The sequence below is a fragment of the Xenopus laevis genome, chromosome 4S, assembly GCF_017654675.1.
Source record: "Xenopus laevis strain J_2021 chromosome 4S, Xenopus_laevis_v10.1, whole genome shotgun sequence".
Taxonomy (NCBI): domain Eukaryota; kingdom Metazoa; phylum Chordata; class Amphibia; order Anura; family Pipidae; genus Xenopus; species Xenopus laevis.
Window position 1 is genome coordinate 12,378,067 of NC_054378.1, and position 17,592 is coordinate 12,395,658.

The 17,592-nt window shown below is 40.6% G+C and overlaps 1 protein-coding gene across 1 annotated transcript in view; it reads right to left on the minus strand.

Annotated features, from left to right (window-relative positions):
- Nucleotides 1-9,559, minus strand: part of mybpc3.S (myosin binding protein C3 S homeolog) — a gene marked incomplete at its 5' end in the record, with an annotated part of 63,075 nt that extends 53,516 nt beyond the window's left edge. Inside the window, 7 exon segments of the mRNA NM_001088698.1 lie at nucleotides 756-804; nucleotides 1,221-1,338; nucleotides 2,330-2,478; nucleotides 2,567-2,647; nucleotides 3,652-3,804; nucleotides 4,277-4,537; nucleotides 9,494-9,559. Coding sequence (NP_001082167.1) covers nucleotides 756-804; nucleotides 1,221-1,338; nucleotides 2,330-2,478; nucleotides 2,567-2,647; nucleotides 3,652-3,804; nucleotides 4,277-4,537; nucleotides 9,494-9,518 — 836 coding nt within the window.
- Between the last annotated feature and the right edge of the window lie 8,033 nt (nucleotides 9,560-17,592).

Below are 17,592 nucleotides of genomic sequence, written 5' to 3' on the forward strand. Positions count from 1 at the left end.
AGAAGCGATTCTATTTTGAAAACAGTGGATATATAATAATGAGAAAATATAAAAAAATAATTCCTGAGATTTTAACTAATCCCCCCCCCCGTATTTGCGCCTGCTTTGATTAGAGCCAGGAGGATGCCCAGTGGATGCCCAGTGGATGCCCAGTGGATGCCCAGTGGAAAGTGATGTCAATACTTCACCAAATTAAACCTGCCGAAGTGCTGTGTTAGCCTATGGGGACCTTCTAGAGCAGTTTTCTAAGTCTTTTGACATTGAAGGAAAATCCTTTGATCGATCACTAAAATCGTTTCGATTCAAACAATCTAATCGTACGATCGAAAGATTTCCGTTCGATTGTTCAATTGCCAAATTCGGTAAAAAATCTTTCGACTTCGATATTCGAAGTCGAAGTATTTTGATTCGATGGTCGAATTTCGAAGTATTTTTTACTTCGAAATTCGACCCTTGATAAATCTGCCCCATTGTCTTTATTAATAGTATGGATGGTTTCAGCATCACTTTCCATATTCCCTTTACTATTAAGTGATACAGACGATTCATCTACTTGATGCTGGTGCTAAGTTGCATATCACTTATGTGATAGCCAGATAAAGAAATGATTCCAAGAGCAAGGGCAGATATAATTTTGTTATAATATATATAATGTTATATATAATTTATAAAAATGAAAGTTTTACTCTCTTTTACTCTCTTTTTCAGACAAAAGGATCAGGAATAGTGGAAGGAAAAGTGTGTAGGATACTTACGTGCGCCTGAATGCTGCGCGAATGTCTACCTCTCCTGATGAAGCGGCCTCTGCAGATAGAAAGAAAAGGCAACGTGAGACCTTCTTCGAAGCCGAGGCAGTTGAAATATCATATTCTAGTGTACGATAGGGAGCCTTTTCGCCTCTATTACAACCATAACATAGAACCATAGACTCTAGAACACTCCAAGTACATAACCCATTCCACAGGGCTGTCCTTTGTTCCAATGCTGCCCTAGACTCTGGACTGGAGCAGTGCAGTTTGGTGACACAAGTAGGAAGGTTTTATGCTTTCTTTAAAGCATGGGACTAAATTTCAAATAAATAGACAGGTTACAAGCTCAAACAGGAGATAGGAAATGTCCTGCATCCACCCTCGGTATCACATTGCAGCAGGACTGTAGACATCTGTTACTTCTGCAGTTGATATGTGAACACATGGAAAACGAATGACTGTAATGCTCACCATGAACGGCTAGGTTGAAATTGCAGCTGTCAAACTTGTCTTTTGAGGAAACCTCACAACGGTAACCCCCGGCATAGGTGGTTTTTGCCCCAATTATCTGTATCTCAAAGGTGTAAATCTGGAAGAGAAACAGACTGTAAGTTAAAAGCAAATAGAACAGAAATGCTGAGGTTGGTGCTGTTTGATCAAATCCTGACGTGTGTGCTGTTCTAACCAGAGAAATGATAAAGCTAAAAGAGACAGCTAAAGCCTTGCATTATTACATAGATCCATCATTTTCTTTACTGGTCCCTAAAACAGATCCCCTAATTCTGGTTGAGGTCTGACAAGATGAAGCATCCTCAAAGTTCACCAGTAAATACTAAAGGTTGTAATAGGCTAGTATCTAAAATAAAATATAGCTAAATAGGATGTTATGAGAGTCTTCTGCGAAGATAGCCAAGTTTTCCTGATCGAACCCTTTATATGGTATAAATATCCTTGTATTTAGCCTTGTGCCTTTATATGGTCTTCAAGCTCCCTGAAATATCCTCATATTTCACAATAGGGATACATTATTAGCCATGACACTTGTGTCACATAAATCATGGAAACCTGTGTACTATAAAACATATAATGTACCCTATACTGTAAAATATAAACACATTAGAATTGACCTTGGAGTATTATGACCTCTATAAAAGCAGTTGACCTGTGGTATAATGCCTTTATATGGCCAATAAACTCCTTGATGACTTCTATTATCTCTTTATCTTACAAGTATTGCAGCTGTTGGCTTACGATGAATTATTTTGCTGTTGGTCACTGGAATATCTAAATCATATTCAAAGGACAATTCTGCTATGCTTTTGAGACGTCATTAGTACGTCTCTTCCTCAATCGTTTAATCATTAAACATGTAAGCTTGCATTTATCTACATTGAATGTAACCTTCCATAGTATGACTGAATGAAGACTTGTACTACAAGAACTATTCAGATAGCATTATCTAAACCAGTCAATGGAATGTGTGTCTTGAAAGCACACAGTGTCCCCTCTGGCTGGCAGGCGTGAGAAACCCAAATGCATGGAAATTATTCTGCCGTCAGTTGAAGGAAGCCTCCTATTACCTTGGTGTTCCTGTCATAACTCTCATGGAGCTGCAAATGTTTGCCAACTTTGCTGGTCAGGTCCATCCATTTGCCTTTGAACCATTTGACTACGGGCTTCTTAATCAAATTGGCTCCGGCAATTCGGGCTGTAAACTTGATGTTTGTGCCTGAAGGTCACAGTGACAATGAGAATGAGAAGAGGACAATGGTCTTCTAAGGATCACAGTTATCTATACATACAAAATAAACACTTACCAACAGTGATTTCCCCATCCTGTGGTCTTTCCAGGAATAGTCCGATTTCATCCTTAGGGGGTTCTGGTTGAGTAGCAGTAGCTGGGGAAATAATATATATGCCACACTGTTACCCGTGTTCTATTATTATTATTATTAACATGTATTTATATAGCGCCAACATATTGCGTAGCACTGTAAAGTAACTGTGATTATACAACTACATCACATGAATTACATACATAGAATATATGGAGTAACAAACATCACAATCAATACAGGTACAAAGAGGTGAGGAAGGCCCTATGCATAGGCATACAGTCTAAAGGGAAGGGAGTAATACACAAGGTGTGGGAGTGGGCAAGATCGAAGTAAGTGGGTGAGAAATGTGGTGTTGTATGTGGTGTTGCGTTTGGTAGTTAAGCAGAGTGAGGGTAGGCTTCTCGAAAGAAGTGCGTTTTCAGAGATTTTTTGAAAGCAAAAGGTTGGGAGAAAGTCGGACAGATCGTGGGAGAGCGTTCCAGAGGAGGGGTGCAGCCCTTCCAAAGTCTTGAATGCGAGCATGTGAGGAGGTAATGAGAGAAGAGTTGAGTAGCAGGTCAGTAGAGGAGCGAAGTAAGCGAGTGGGTGAGTATATAGAGATGAGTTCAGAGATGTAGGGTGGAGCAGAGTTGTGAAGTGCTTTGAAAGTCAGTGTCATTAATTTGAATTTGATTCTGAAAGGTAACGGAAGCCAGTGCAGGGATTGACAGAATGGCGAGGCAGAGGATGAGCGGTTGCTGAGGTGTATGAGCCTCGCAGCAGTGTTCATTATGGACTGGAGAGGTGACAGTCTCTGGAGGGGGAGGCCAATTAAAAGAGAGTTGCAGTAGTCTAGACGCGATATGATGAGAGAGTGAATAAGAATTTTGGCAGCGTCTTGGGTGATAAATGATCGTATTTTGGATATGTTCCTTAGGTGGAAGTGACATGATTTAATAAGTGACTGGATATGAGGAGTGAATGACAGGGCAGAATCTAGGATAACCCTAAGGCACCGGTTCTATGACATTTACATGGGATATTTCCCAGCCAACGTGCGTTGATCCAGTTGAACAATCATTTACCTTCAGAAGACTCTGGGGGTTTAGCCTCAGCAGCTTCAGTGGGAGGTGGAGCTGAGCCATCAGAGGCTGGTGGGGCAGGTGCTTCAGAAGCTTCAGGAGCAGCTGGAGCTGGATCTGGATTTGAAACTGGGGCAGGAGATTCCTCAGTTTTTTCTGGAAAAAGGATTTGGCAACACTTGAGGGACTTAACTTCTTGGGTTTCAACAGCACATGATAATATATGAAAGCAGGATTAACAGGTAGAAACATCATTAAAATTCACTGAGGTACAAGTATACTTTCCTTAGCTTTGTGAATGTACATGGTTGTATTTGCATTCGGGTGGTGGAAATATTTATCCTCTGATTTCCTAACTTTACTATCTGCTTCTCATTAGCACATCAATGTAAGCACGGTAAGAGTGCATACAGCTATGGGGCCCCTGGTTTTGTTCCCCATCATGCCAGTGTAATATATGGGCTTCTATATGCTTACATACTGGGGGCCAAACTTGATCTTGATCTTGTAGAAGAAAGCAAGAGATCCCAAGTTTGCATATGCTTATACCATACATCGCTAATTCTTATATATTCAATATCCTGTATGTAACACCATATTGACACTTATCTGTTTTAGGGAATCTTACCTTGTTCTTTGACTTTTAACTCAAACTTGACCTTAGAGGTTCCTGCAATGACAGCATAGACTACTTCATCCTCTGTGATGGCATTGCTGATGGTCAGTGAGTGTTGTTTGCCCTCAGACTTTATGGCAAATCTCTCATTTGCAGTGATGTCAACATTGTTCCGCTGCCACTTCACCTTCAAACCAGGTTTTTCTGTCTCTGCCAAAAATGTAACCGTTCCTCCCACTGAGACCTCCTCCGACTTTGGTTTTTTGGTAAACGCTGTGTGCAGATGACAATGGGGATCTAAATTAATCCTTTAGTAGAGCAGAATGCCTCATGCAACATAGCATTACTCAAGTCTCAGCATGAGGTGGGATAGTTGATTATATTTTGTGATAGGTACATAACTATACAACTACACCACATAATAGAATAAGGGGTCAATATTGTTCTGGCGAAGGATTACTGAAAACTGCTAGTTAGCTTCATGATACTGTAGTCTTGTGTACAATGATGTATGAATGTACTTGGGTTCATGAGCATCTTTAATTAAGATGGGACCTTGGTCAAGGCAGATGTTGAGTGGCCCTAGGACTCTTTAGCTGTCATTAAGCAGCACCTTTCCAGAGCCAAAGGCTCTAGGTGGGAAATTAACTACAACAACTGTTAATGTTTCCACCTGACTGAACCATGTGCTCTCACTCAATCACCTTGCACCTAGTCAATGTGTTGCTGATGGTCCAATGCCATTACTTATATAAATCAGGTAAGAGGTGTGGCTATATAACTACACAGGTACATTTTCTAAACAGATACAGATCCAAAGAGAAGAGCAATAGCATAGAAAAAGATAAATAGCAGTCCATTGGACTACGATTCAGGGAGGACCTGGTGCAATTTACAAGGCACTTTATCACTTTAAGCATCAGGGGCAAACATAGATTATAAGAGACTTATAATGCATATATTTAGGAATGCTACTGTATATACTGTTCTGTGGTAAAAATGACTCCCAAAATTAAGGGAACATGGTTATTGGGGTTGCACCATGTACAGATGTCATAAACTTTTATGGCAGACGCTCATGGGGAGATTTGTAAAACCTACATTTCGCAAAATGCTTGACGTTTCCTCCAGAGGTAACTTGGGGCGACTTTGGAAGAACGAAGCGGAGTGTTGGTCTTACCGCCAGCAATTTCAATGATTTCCAAAGTAGAGACATTTTCGAAAGATTTGTCGCCTGCAGTTGTACTTAAATAATCACAGGCGACAAATCTCACCATCAGCCACTGCCCTTACAAACATAGTACAAACATTGTCCTTTATCTTCTTGATAACCATGGGGAAATCAAAAACAGCAACAAAACCAAGTTCACATTCCTTAAAAGGGTAAAAATGTGTTCCCAGTGCTATTGTGTGTTTTGGTTCCCTTTTGTGGTCTCCCCCACTCCTTAGCTCATAACATGGTTGCAGATGTATATCCAAAGCTGTAAATAAGGCTTCTACAAATGTCAACCTGGTTGACCTTTAGTCTATGTGCCTACAGATTAACCTCACTTTTACTTCAGCTGCAAACAGTTCAGTATCTTAAAATAGAACTTCTTTGCTTCCAATAAGAAAGGAAGCTACTGAATCTTCTTGGATTATACATAGGAAAACATGTAAGCCCCTATTGTAAATTATCAGCGTATTGAAGTCACCCCGGTGACCTACAACCCAGGAAACTCCAGGGTGACTTCCAATAGCTTTATAATTTTCAACAGAGGGCACATTATATTCTAATACACCCGTTTCAGTCACTGGCCAGGGTGCATATCCCTACTGTCCCCCCTCTGGACTATTGCCCCTAGTCTTCCAAACGCACACTCCCTGTTTTACAGCCACGTGCACTCAAACACCAAAATACGTGTCTATCACAGCTTCAGCGGGCCCCAAGGGGGTCTGGGTTCCCAATAATTACATCACTGCTAAGCACCATTAACAAACATATATTTTACAGCATGTCCTGTCCCGAATCCCAAACCAAATCCTGGATTCGGTGCATCCCTAATAATCACAGTGATGGCAATGCCAAGCATTTGCCATGTAAATAGTGGTAAACTGTATGAACAGACTGAATGCTGGGATAGTGCCAGGTTATGGGTCGTTTAGGTAGGATACCACTCAACATACTGCTGAGAAGAAGTTAGGGATTTTTCCAATTAATTAATCTGCTGTTTGTGACGTGGGTGGATTAAAGCCTCTTTGCCATCTGACTGCTGATGCAAATACAGAATCAATGGCATCTGAAGCTTTGGGACTAAAACAGAAGACAGGACATTCTGAATTAATACTGTCCATAAGGGTCACCAGGAGTCAAGATTGATTTTAATAATAAGTTTAGGGTGAGAAATGGTGCTAGATACCCTATACATTGCACCTTCCTCTGTATCCTTCCAGGAATCTTGAATAAAAGTCTTCTGAAACAGGGGGCTTCTCAAATTTTATGGCTATGGGAGGGTATGTAAAGTATCCTGTGGCCATCTCCTTGCCACCTTTGAAACATCTCACCTCCCTCGGGGGTTGAAACATGAGTATTTATATATGATACGGCTACCAGGTTACTCACAAATGGATTTATAGCCCTTCATTCTGGGAATGATAGAAGTCGTGTAGCAAAGGAGTGAGAACATTTGTAAGGCATATACTGTGGCCACTATATCCCCGTTGACTATATTAGTAAATCAATTTGTGAGCAATTTATAGGAGGTGCAAAATCCTCTCTGGACCATTTCCCCAAAGGTCTGTGATCTGTATATAGCTGAGTGAATGGATATTTAAGGGTTGGCATTTCTGTATCCACCAGTAGAATACATCGCTCGATGCCACAATGCAGCAATGAGGACAACACGTATGTCACAATAAGATTAATGCAGAGCAGGTGCAAGCACATACACAATCCCCCCCTAGCCTAAAATACAGGAAAGCCAAGTTGTATGTCAGCAACTAGTTGGGTTTTACTGTATGACACTAAACACTGAGGCAGATTCACTTTGTGCAGCCATGCACACTCAGCTTGTTGCTAATCTACATCTCTCAGCAGTTAATATAGTTGTGGGCTGCTGATGGGGTGCTGGGAGTTGGAATTGAGTAAGAACTGGACAATTCTTAAGCAAGGAACAAGATCATTTCTATACTCATGAACAAATAACTTCTGATGGATGATGCACAAAGCTCCTTTTTGAGGGACATATCAATTCTAGATGGCCCCACCAATGTTAGGACACCCAGTAATGCAGCAGAAGATAAATTAATGTTGGACCCTACGCAAAAGAGATTCCAACTTTTGTCCCTTTCAAAACGAAAGACCATAGAACTATTTAAAATATCCAATGCTATTTTCTAAAACCATATCTGTCAATCTAAATTAACTATGGGCTTCTGGGGATACTCTGGATTATAGAGAGGGTGGGCTCTAAATTAGGGAATGCCGGAGTATACATTTCTCCTATAAGGACAAGGGGGTGGTAAGAGAGTCAATGCATTTTTACAGTAGCTAAGATAAGCTACAGATCAAGCTGGCATGCACTTGGGTCATATGTCATTCTCACATTGCTGAGTGTCATGCCCCCTGAGTGTGCAGAGCCAGCTGGCATTTTCTATAGGATTCCTCTCAAATAAGCAGTCGGAAATACCAAACAAAATAACTGGAAATTATCCCTTTTTGCTTTTTTGCCTTCCATGGGTCCTTGTTGCCTCCAGCTCAGCAGAAGTCAATGATATAACTGCCCACTCTGCCCCAGGCACCCTAATACATAAGTCATAGATGTTGACTGTTGCTCATCAGCTAGATGCTAAATAGATGATGACAGCTACATCAATCTCATTTGGCAAAGATGTTATTTCAACATCGGCTGCTCCGATCATTTGGCCCTTGGGAGAGCGATCGGATCATAATTTCCACTAGCCATGCCTTCAGATCAAGGACAGGATTAATGCGCAGATATCTGGAAGTTGCCGTTTTTCAATGGAACAGTTTTCCATGTACTGGAACATACACACAACATGTTTTCAACCTAATAAAAAATTGCAAAATAAACGAATAGGTCTATGGAGACCTTGAATAGATTGAGAGCCATAAAATGACTAGGAGGGTCACAACTAGCCCTCAACTAGTTGGAGGACCCTAGATTTTTCACCGTCAAAATAGTATGACCATCCAATGATGTACAGACAAATATATACATAATGGATATGCTGATGAAAATGATAAATTGAATTGAAGATAGAAGTTTAGATTGGCCCACAGATGCATGCTAGATGTGAGCTAGAGGAGAGTATATGGGACCTGTTATCCAGAATACTATAGTACAAGCTACTGTTTTATTATTACAAGGAAAAAGGAAATATTTGATTAAATTTGAGTCTATGGGGGAGACGACCATCCCATAATTTGCAGCTTTCTGGATAATGGGTTTCCGGATAATGGATCCCATACCTCTATTTAAAGGAATAATTTGTTGGTGTTAACACAGTTAGAGATAAGCAAGTTTTAGGGGCACATTTACTTAGGGTTGAATATCGAGGGTTAATTAACCCTCGATATTCGACTGTTGAAGTTAAATCCTTTGACTTCGAATATCGAAGTCAAAGGATTTAGCGTTATTCGTTCGATCAAACGATCGAAGGAATAATCGTTCGATCGAACGATTAAATCCTTCGAATCGAACGATTCGAAGGATTTTAATCCATCGATCAAACGATTTTCCTTCGATCACAAATTGGCTAGAAAGCCTATGGGGACCTTTCCCATAGGCTAACATTGAGGTTCGGTAGGTTTTAGGTGGCGAAGTAGGGGGTCGAAGTTTTTTTTAAAGAGACAGTACTTAGACAATCGAATGGTCGAATAGTCGAACAATTTTTAGTTCGAAACGTTCAATTCGAAGTCAAAGTCATAGTCGAAGGTCAAGGTAGCCAATTTGATGGTCGAAGTAGCCAAAAAAAATACTTCGAAATTCAAAGTATTTTTTATTCTATTCCTTCACTCGAGCTAAGTAAATGTGTCCCTTATAGTCCATTCAAATGGTAGGCTGAACTTTAGATAGAAATTCCTGTGTAGTGGCCATCTTAATGTAATACGCCAGTTGCCTATCCACATTCCAGCAGTTACGCCACCTCTGCCGTCCATTTCAGTCCCAAGCTCATGTAATGCCAGTACGTCGCCCACCTTCATCCCCATCACTTGCCCCATCCTACCTGATTTCTTGACAGGCTCAGGCATCCTGGCTGTGCCTGCTTGGCGGAAGAATACAAATAGTAGACAATTCCCAGGCCAGTAGAGGGTTTGGAATGGGAATGAAGCTGTGGGATTTTGACAGACCCCCTTAAAGAAAGGCAGATAGGGAGAACTCTCCCGTGCTCCACCCCCACACTCCCTCCTGTTGTCACTCGCTCCTGTCACCTCTCCGACAGCAGACCTCACTTGACAGAATATTTCAGCTGGTATAAATATAGCCCAGCATCCCGGGTCCTGTTGTCTGCCCTACTGCTTTTTTACTGCCCCACATAACTGTCTCCCATGTCAGCCATTGTTTTACTGCCTTACTGCCCTGCTGAGGCCTGAACTCATTTTTATTCTTTATACTCTGCCATGTTCTACCTTAGAACAACACAAGGCCTTCACCCCCATTTCCCAGGCCTAAAGAACTTGTCCTGAGAGAATCAAAATGGCTGCCATAGCCTTTTCCAGTCAGGAACTAGATTAGTTTGGCTGACTGGAGAGGATATTTATGTAAACATATCCAATTTCGAATTATAATTTCCATACATTTTTACTTTAACCCTTTCGATACAGAATGTGGTGTCAGTACCATATGTTGCTAGGCAACATGTTTTCCACACAAACAACCATGTTTTTACTTTGCTGGTAACCCCATAGCAACCAAGTAGCAGGCCATGGGGTTGTTCATCTTTGAGATCATTTTTAGTATGATGTAGAGAATGATATTCTGAGACCATTTGAGATTGGTTTTCATTGTTATTTGTGTTTTTTTTTTAGTTATTTAGCTTTTTATTCAGCAGCTCTGCAGTTGGCAATGTGGTTGCTAGGGATTGGGTTGCCACCTGTCCGGATTTCACCTAGATGAAACCTTACTGTCTGGATTTCCAAATTAGGCCCCGCCCTGCCTCTGACATCATCAAGCCCGCCCCCTGCCAATTTTCCTGCCCCAGAAAAGGTGGCAACCCTAGCTAGGGTCCAAATTACCAGGTCTGGACTGAGATTCATAATAGGCCCTGGCATTTCAAGTACACAGAAGCCCAAACAGGCCACACAGCAGCCCAAACTGCCCCCCACCAGCCCAATATATAGTGACTGTCTATGGTAATTTACAGCAGCCCTTCTGGCATTTGCCAGAACCCACAGATTGCCAGTCCGGGCCTGAAAATTACTCTACCAACCATGCACAGATTTGAATAGGAGACTGGAATATGGATTAGGAGAGGCCTAAATAGAAAGATGAGTAATAAAAAGTAGGCATAACAATAAATGTGTAGCCTTACAGTGCATTTGTTTTTAGATGGGGTCAGTGACCCCGACTGGAAAGCCGGAAAGAGTCAGAAGAAAAAAACAAATAGTTAAGAAAAACTATAAAAAAATAACAAAGACCAATTGAAAAGTTGCCTAGAAATAGCAATTCTATAACATACTAAAAGTTAACTGAACCATCCTATTGGCTTACTAAGTGTAATTTAAAATTTTGCCTTATAATTAAGGCAAGTAAACATTACAGACATATGCAGCCTCGCCTTTGTTATTGTACTACAATTCCCAGCAGCCCCTGACAGCCTTTCGGGAGTTATAGGCCACACAGCTAAGCAGGTTTGAAACAGGACAGATATATTTTTATCTCAGTTAATGATTAACTGCCTAGCTCTTTTCAATACCATTTAGTCCTAAAAGGCATCCTACCTAAAAGTATCTGCTGCTGCTAAAAGTAGCTCCAAGTAAAAGTAGTCCCTGCTCCATAGTCAGGACTTGATTGACAGATTAACAAGGACCCATAAGAAGTCACTGTGCAACTTCAGATTTTATTGCTGTAGCTTTTGCTTAATTATGTTACAGCAGACCCTGAGACTGCAAGGGGGAGCTGCTTATGGCTCCCTTGCACCCTGTCTGCACCCGCGCTGCTCAATACACAGAAGGGACCACAGGGGTTGTGAAAGGGACCCCTATTTATCTTTTGTAGGTTTCAGGGCATACCACCTCACTCCATTGGCCCCTGAAGGTCAATGTACAACAAATCATAGGGGCCAATTTACAACGGTGGGGGTCAGGCACATTTTGGTGCTGTTTTTGCTGACGAGTGAAAGCTATTGGTTCCTGGAATAGGAGCACATGTTATGGTATTTACTCCTATGTGTGGAATTACCCCTGGGTAATCGGTCGTCAGATTAATGGGGCTTCATATATTCCAAGGGGAGGTATTAAACCTATTTGTAGACAGTCACATGTTGCACTTATGAGCCTTTAAAGTTCTGGTTCCCAAATTGCAAGGTTGGTCACCCAAAGTTGGAAGGGGGGGGGGAGGGCACGCAGAAGTCCAGTTAAGATAGATATAAGTGAATGGATATTTTCTCTGATGCTCATTCGTGGATTTATAGCAGAACAGCCAATAGGATGAAAGTTTTATGCATATCCATAGCCTTGTTATAAGTGGGGAACCTACTAATATTTGAAGTCAGTAATCCTGAAAATACCTGCTATAATGGAAATCAGCACCTGAGCTCAGAGTGCTCTTATGAGCACTTTTGAAATTTGCAATCCATTATTTTCCCCCTTAGTTTTCAAGATATTAGTAGTTTTACACTTTATTACTTTGAAACAACAGCACTGCCTGCTGTCCCCTTTGCTCAACCGGCTACAGTTGGCTGAAAATGAAGCTGGCAAAACTAAGAATGTCTTGTGATGTTGCTCTGCTCATAAAATGTAGATTGTGAGCGAGTAGAGCAGAGTCACCTGACGTTTCTGTGGTCAGTTCCAAACAGAGCAACATCATAAGACGTTTCTTTTCTGACTTTCTTCCTAAATAGCCAGTCAACCAAAATTACTTTGAGGGTTTACTTTTCCTTTGCCCAGAATGAATTTTCCAGCACACCTGTATATACCCAGTGGTACAGCAGGTGAATTCATACATTGCTACAGGGATGCTATAGCTCCTGCTTTGTACAGTAGTCTTATGACTCAAATCTGGATAATGTTTCATATGGAGCTTCCATTGTAAAGCCTTGTGTATACTGAATATCTATTCAATTAGCCGCTTTGACTCTAAAGCTTCATTGCACAGCTATGACCTTTAAGGGATATTAAAGTGTGCATTAATATTAACTAGGAATGCACCAATTCCACTATTTTGGATTCGGCTGAACCCCCGAATCCTTTGCGAAAGATTCGGCCGAATACTGAACCGAATCTGAAACCTAATTTGCACATGCAAATTATGGGTGGGAAAGGGAAAACATTTTTTACTTCCTTGCTTTATGACAAAAAGTTATGCAATTTGCCTCTACCGTCCCTAATTTGCATATACAAATAAGGTTTCGGATTTGGTTCGGCTGGGCAGAAGTATTTGGCCAAATCCGAATCCTGCTGAAAAAGGCAGAATCCTGGCTGAATCCCGAACCAAATCCTGAATTCAGTGCATCCCTAATATTAACCCATCACCTTATGTTTCCTACTCTGTTTAGATTGTAAGTTCTGATGAGCAGGGCCCTATTGAACTCTTGTATCAGTCACTATTCTATACTTTTTGTGTGTTTCCTTTTTTTACCTGCTTCTATTGTAGAGATGGTCAAAATTTAAAGGGTAAGATCACCTTCAAAAGAATAGACAGTGACATTCTAGATAACAGGGGGGTTTTCAAAGTATGAGATTAGAGCATTTTCTATTGTAGAAAAGACAGAGAAAGAATAAAAAGGCAAAAAAAGAAGACAAACTGAAATGTGTCTTTAATAGATCCTTTTATACCACACTTGGCATGACCTGGATTTTACAATGTACAGAATAATTTATAAACACACCTAAGCCAGCAGCAGGCAACCTGCTCACTATACTGTATATTAAATGTATACGGTATGGGATTTGTTATCCGGAAACTTGTTATGCAGAAAGCTCCAAATTACAGAAAGGCTGCTTCCCATGAACTCCATTTTATTCGCATAATCCTCATTTTTAAAAATGTTTTTCTTTTTCTCTGTGATAATAGAACAGCACCTTTCGTGTTATCCCAGTTAAGATATAACGATTTTGTTGCGATCCGACGCGCTGCGACAAGTCGAATGCGACAAAAAGGTAAGAGATAGAATTGTCGCATGGTGTTGCATCGTTGATCCAACATGACACGGCTTTCACGCTGCGTCTGCATCCGACAGTCTCGTTGGATCAACGCTGCGACACCATGCGACAATTCTATCTCTTACCTTATTTTTGTTGCATGTGTTTTGTCGCAGCACATCGGGTTGCGACAAAATCGTTAGTGTAGTTCTAACCTTAAGGTAAGCAGATCCAAATTATGGTAAGATCCATTATCTGAAAAACCCCAGGTTCTAAGCATTCTGGATAACAGGTCCCATACCTGTATTGACATGCAGCTCCTGGGGGTTTTGGGAGTTGTAGTTTAACCACATCTTTTCCATATTTTTCTTTACTAAAGAGCCTGCACCAAAATTGTCCCACTATCTGCTGGCAGCTGAGCAAGGGCTGCAACTCCTGGTAACACTAAACAGCTCCCGGAACCCTTGAAGCCTATCAGTGCTCACATTCCCACGTGTCTCCAGTTTGACCTTCACAGCTCTGAGATCAGAAAGCACTCCCGGCTATAACACTTTAACCATCTGCGATGAACGATAGGATTAACACGGACCTCTATTTTTATTATGCCAACCTGGCCAGGCCCCTTTCTCCATATATACAACAATATACATGAAGCGTCTCTTCAGCGTGCATTGCCCATAGTACAGATAAATAGATATCCGAGAGTATATGGAAGTCACCATACTGCTTGCTCTGCCAAGCTACAAATGCCACTGAAATTAAAATATATTTGGAAAAATTCTAGTCCATACTGGTACTACAGAAACAATAATTGTTGTTTTTAAAGGGGTTGTTTACCTTTAAATTAACTTTTAGTATGATGTAGAGAGTGATATTCTAGCGAAGGAAGATGAGGCAGAGCACACTCCTGAAGATTATGTAGCGAGAACCCCTGGTGCCCAGTGTTAGGAGTCCAGCGACCTCCAATATAAAATCAGGTAGTGAAACACTGGCACACAGGGAACTTCATGCAGGGTTAACCCTTGCTAGTTTATTAGGTGCGGACCAAATAACCCTAGCAACCATGCATTGATTTGAATAAGACACTGGAATATGAATAGGAGAGGCCTGAAAAGAAAGATAATAGCAATACCAATACATTTGTAGCCTTGCAGAGAAATTGTTTTTTGACCCCCCCCCCATTTGAAAGCAGGAAAAAGTCATAAGAGAAAGGCAAATAATGTAATTAGAAGAATATACATGAAATTGGCATTGTATTTATTGTGACATTTGTTCTGGAGTTATTACTCATGAAATTGGCATACATATTGCGATGAGTTCTAGGAGTATTGTACTGTATATGGAATTGGCATTGCATTTACCCTGCCATGGGTTCTGGGGTTTTATATATGGACTTGGCACTGTATTTATACTGCCATGTGTTCTAGGAGTATTATATATGGACTTGGCAATGTATTTATACTGCCATGTGTTCTAGGAGTATTATATATGGACTTGGCAATGTATTTATACTGCCATGTGTTCTAGGAGTATTATATAAGGACTTGGCACTGTATTTATACTGCCATGTGTTGTAGGAGCATTATACAGTATATGGACTTGTCACTGTATTTATATTGCCATGTGTTCTAGGAGCATTATATATGGACTTGTCACTGTATTTATATTGCCATGTGTTCTAGGAGTATTATAGATGGACTTGTCACTGTATTTATATTGCCATGTGTTCTAGGAGTATTATAGATGGACTTGTCACTGTATTTATATTGCCATGTGTTCTAGGAGTATTATATATGGACTTGGCACTGTATTTATACGGCCATGTGTTCTAGGAGTATTATATATGGACTTGGCAATGTATTTATACTGCCATGTGTTCTAGGAGTATTATAGATGGACTTGTCACTGTATTTATATTGCCATGTGTTCTAGGAGTATTATAGATGGACTTGTCACTGTATTTATATTGCCATGTGTTCTAGGAGTATTATAGATGGACTTGTCACTGTATTTATATTGCCATGTGTTCTAGGAGTATTATAGATGGACTTGTCACTGTATTTATATTGCCATGTGTTCTAGGAGTATTATATATGGACTTGGCACTGTATTTATACGGCCATGTGTTCTAGGAGTGTTATACTGTATATGGATTTGGCACTGTATTTATATTGCCATGTGTTCTAGGAGCATTATATATGGACTTGGCTCTGTATTTATACGGCCATGTGTTCTAGGAGTATTGTATATGGACTTGGCAATGTATTTATACTGCCATGTGTTCTAGGAGTATTATAGATGGACTTGTCACTGTATTTATATTGCCATGTGTTCTAGGAGTATTATATATGGACTTGGCACTGTATTTATATGGCCATGTGTTCTAGGAGTGTTATATATGGAATTGGTACTGTATTTATAATGCCATGCATTACAGGAGTATTGTATGTGGACTTGGCACTGCATTTATACTGCCGTGTGTTCTATGAGTATTTTATATGGCAGTGATCTCCGACCAGTAGCTCGTGAGCAACATGCTGCTCTCCAACCCCTTGGATGTTGCTCCCAGTGGCCTCAAAGCAGGTGCTTATTTTTGAATTCCAGGCTTGGAGGTAAGTTTTGGTTGTATAAAAACCAGGTGTACTGCCAAACAGAGCCTCAATGTAGGTTGACTATCCATATAGGGGCTACCAAATAGCCAATCACAGCACTTATTTGGCACCCCAAGAACATTTTTCATGCTTGTGTTGCTCCCCAACTCCTTTTACTTCTGAATGTTGCTCACTGGTGCAAACATTTGGGGATCCCTGATATATGGAATTGGTACTGTATTTATACTGCCATGTGTTTTGGGGCCAATTTATATGGAATCGGCACTGTAATTATGCTGACATTCTTGTATGCATGTAGTTAGCACTGCATTTATCCTACCATTGGTTCTGGGGTATTTTATATATATATGTATATATATATATATATATATATATATATATATATATATATATATATATATAGATAGATATATAGATATAAACACATACATATTGAAGTGGCCTTAGGAGTCTAGGAATGATTCTGTGTAGAAAATGTGTTTATGTGCTAGTCTCCTGCTTTCCAGGGGTGTAACTACTGAGGAGGCAGACCTTGTGGCTGCAGGGGGGCAGGAGAAAAAAGGAGTCCCACAAGGCCTTAAATAATGATCAATCTTAAAATATATTGGTAAAAAAGGACAACCTTATGTTGGGGGCCCTAAAATTAATGTGGGGATCTAGTTACGCTACTGCTGCTTTCCATTGTACAAGCTCCTAGATTTTACCTGATCTCTTTGAACTTACATACATGTTCTTTAGAGCTGTTGGTGTTATGTTCAGACCATAGCCAGGAAAGCTTTCCAAAAAATGACTGAAGTATTTGTCAGTATTCCTCTGGATGGTGATGTGGCTGTAGCAGTTGATCCTGCCAATGAAAAATAAAAAGGGCAGTGCACAACAATCATGCCCCTGATCCCCCCAGCCACACCGATTATGCTGAAAGACATGGTGTCTCTTGGAGCTCCCCCTGGCACATGGCCCCAAATTGGAGAACCCCCAGTACCTTTGTGACAGCCCTGTCCATGTACCTGCTTGTCTGTTATGGACTGTGGTTTGACAAGAAGAGACACATTACCTACCCAAGTGCAAACATGCAGCACGTGGAACTATGATGTAATGTTTTTAAATGGAAGATGTGACATCAGTATTATCCTTTATTTAGCCTCTTGGTATTTAGTGAGAGTCAGACTGGTACCTGCAAGAAAATGCTCTCAGCTAAAAGGTGATACTTAACCCTATTAGCAGTTCAGTGATATCTAGTACAGGCAGAACTCCTTGTGTCAGTCGCATCTTTTGACACTTCATTGAGCAAAGACATTGTGGCTGGCAGTGGCCAAGTGCCATAACACCATTAAATGGTCAGACCTTTCAAGCACAATACACTGATCACTAACTGCTTTAGAGAGCTGGAAGCGACATACCGCTAGAATTAC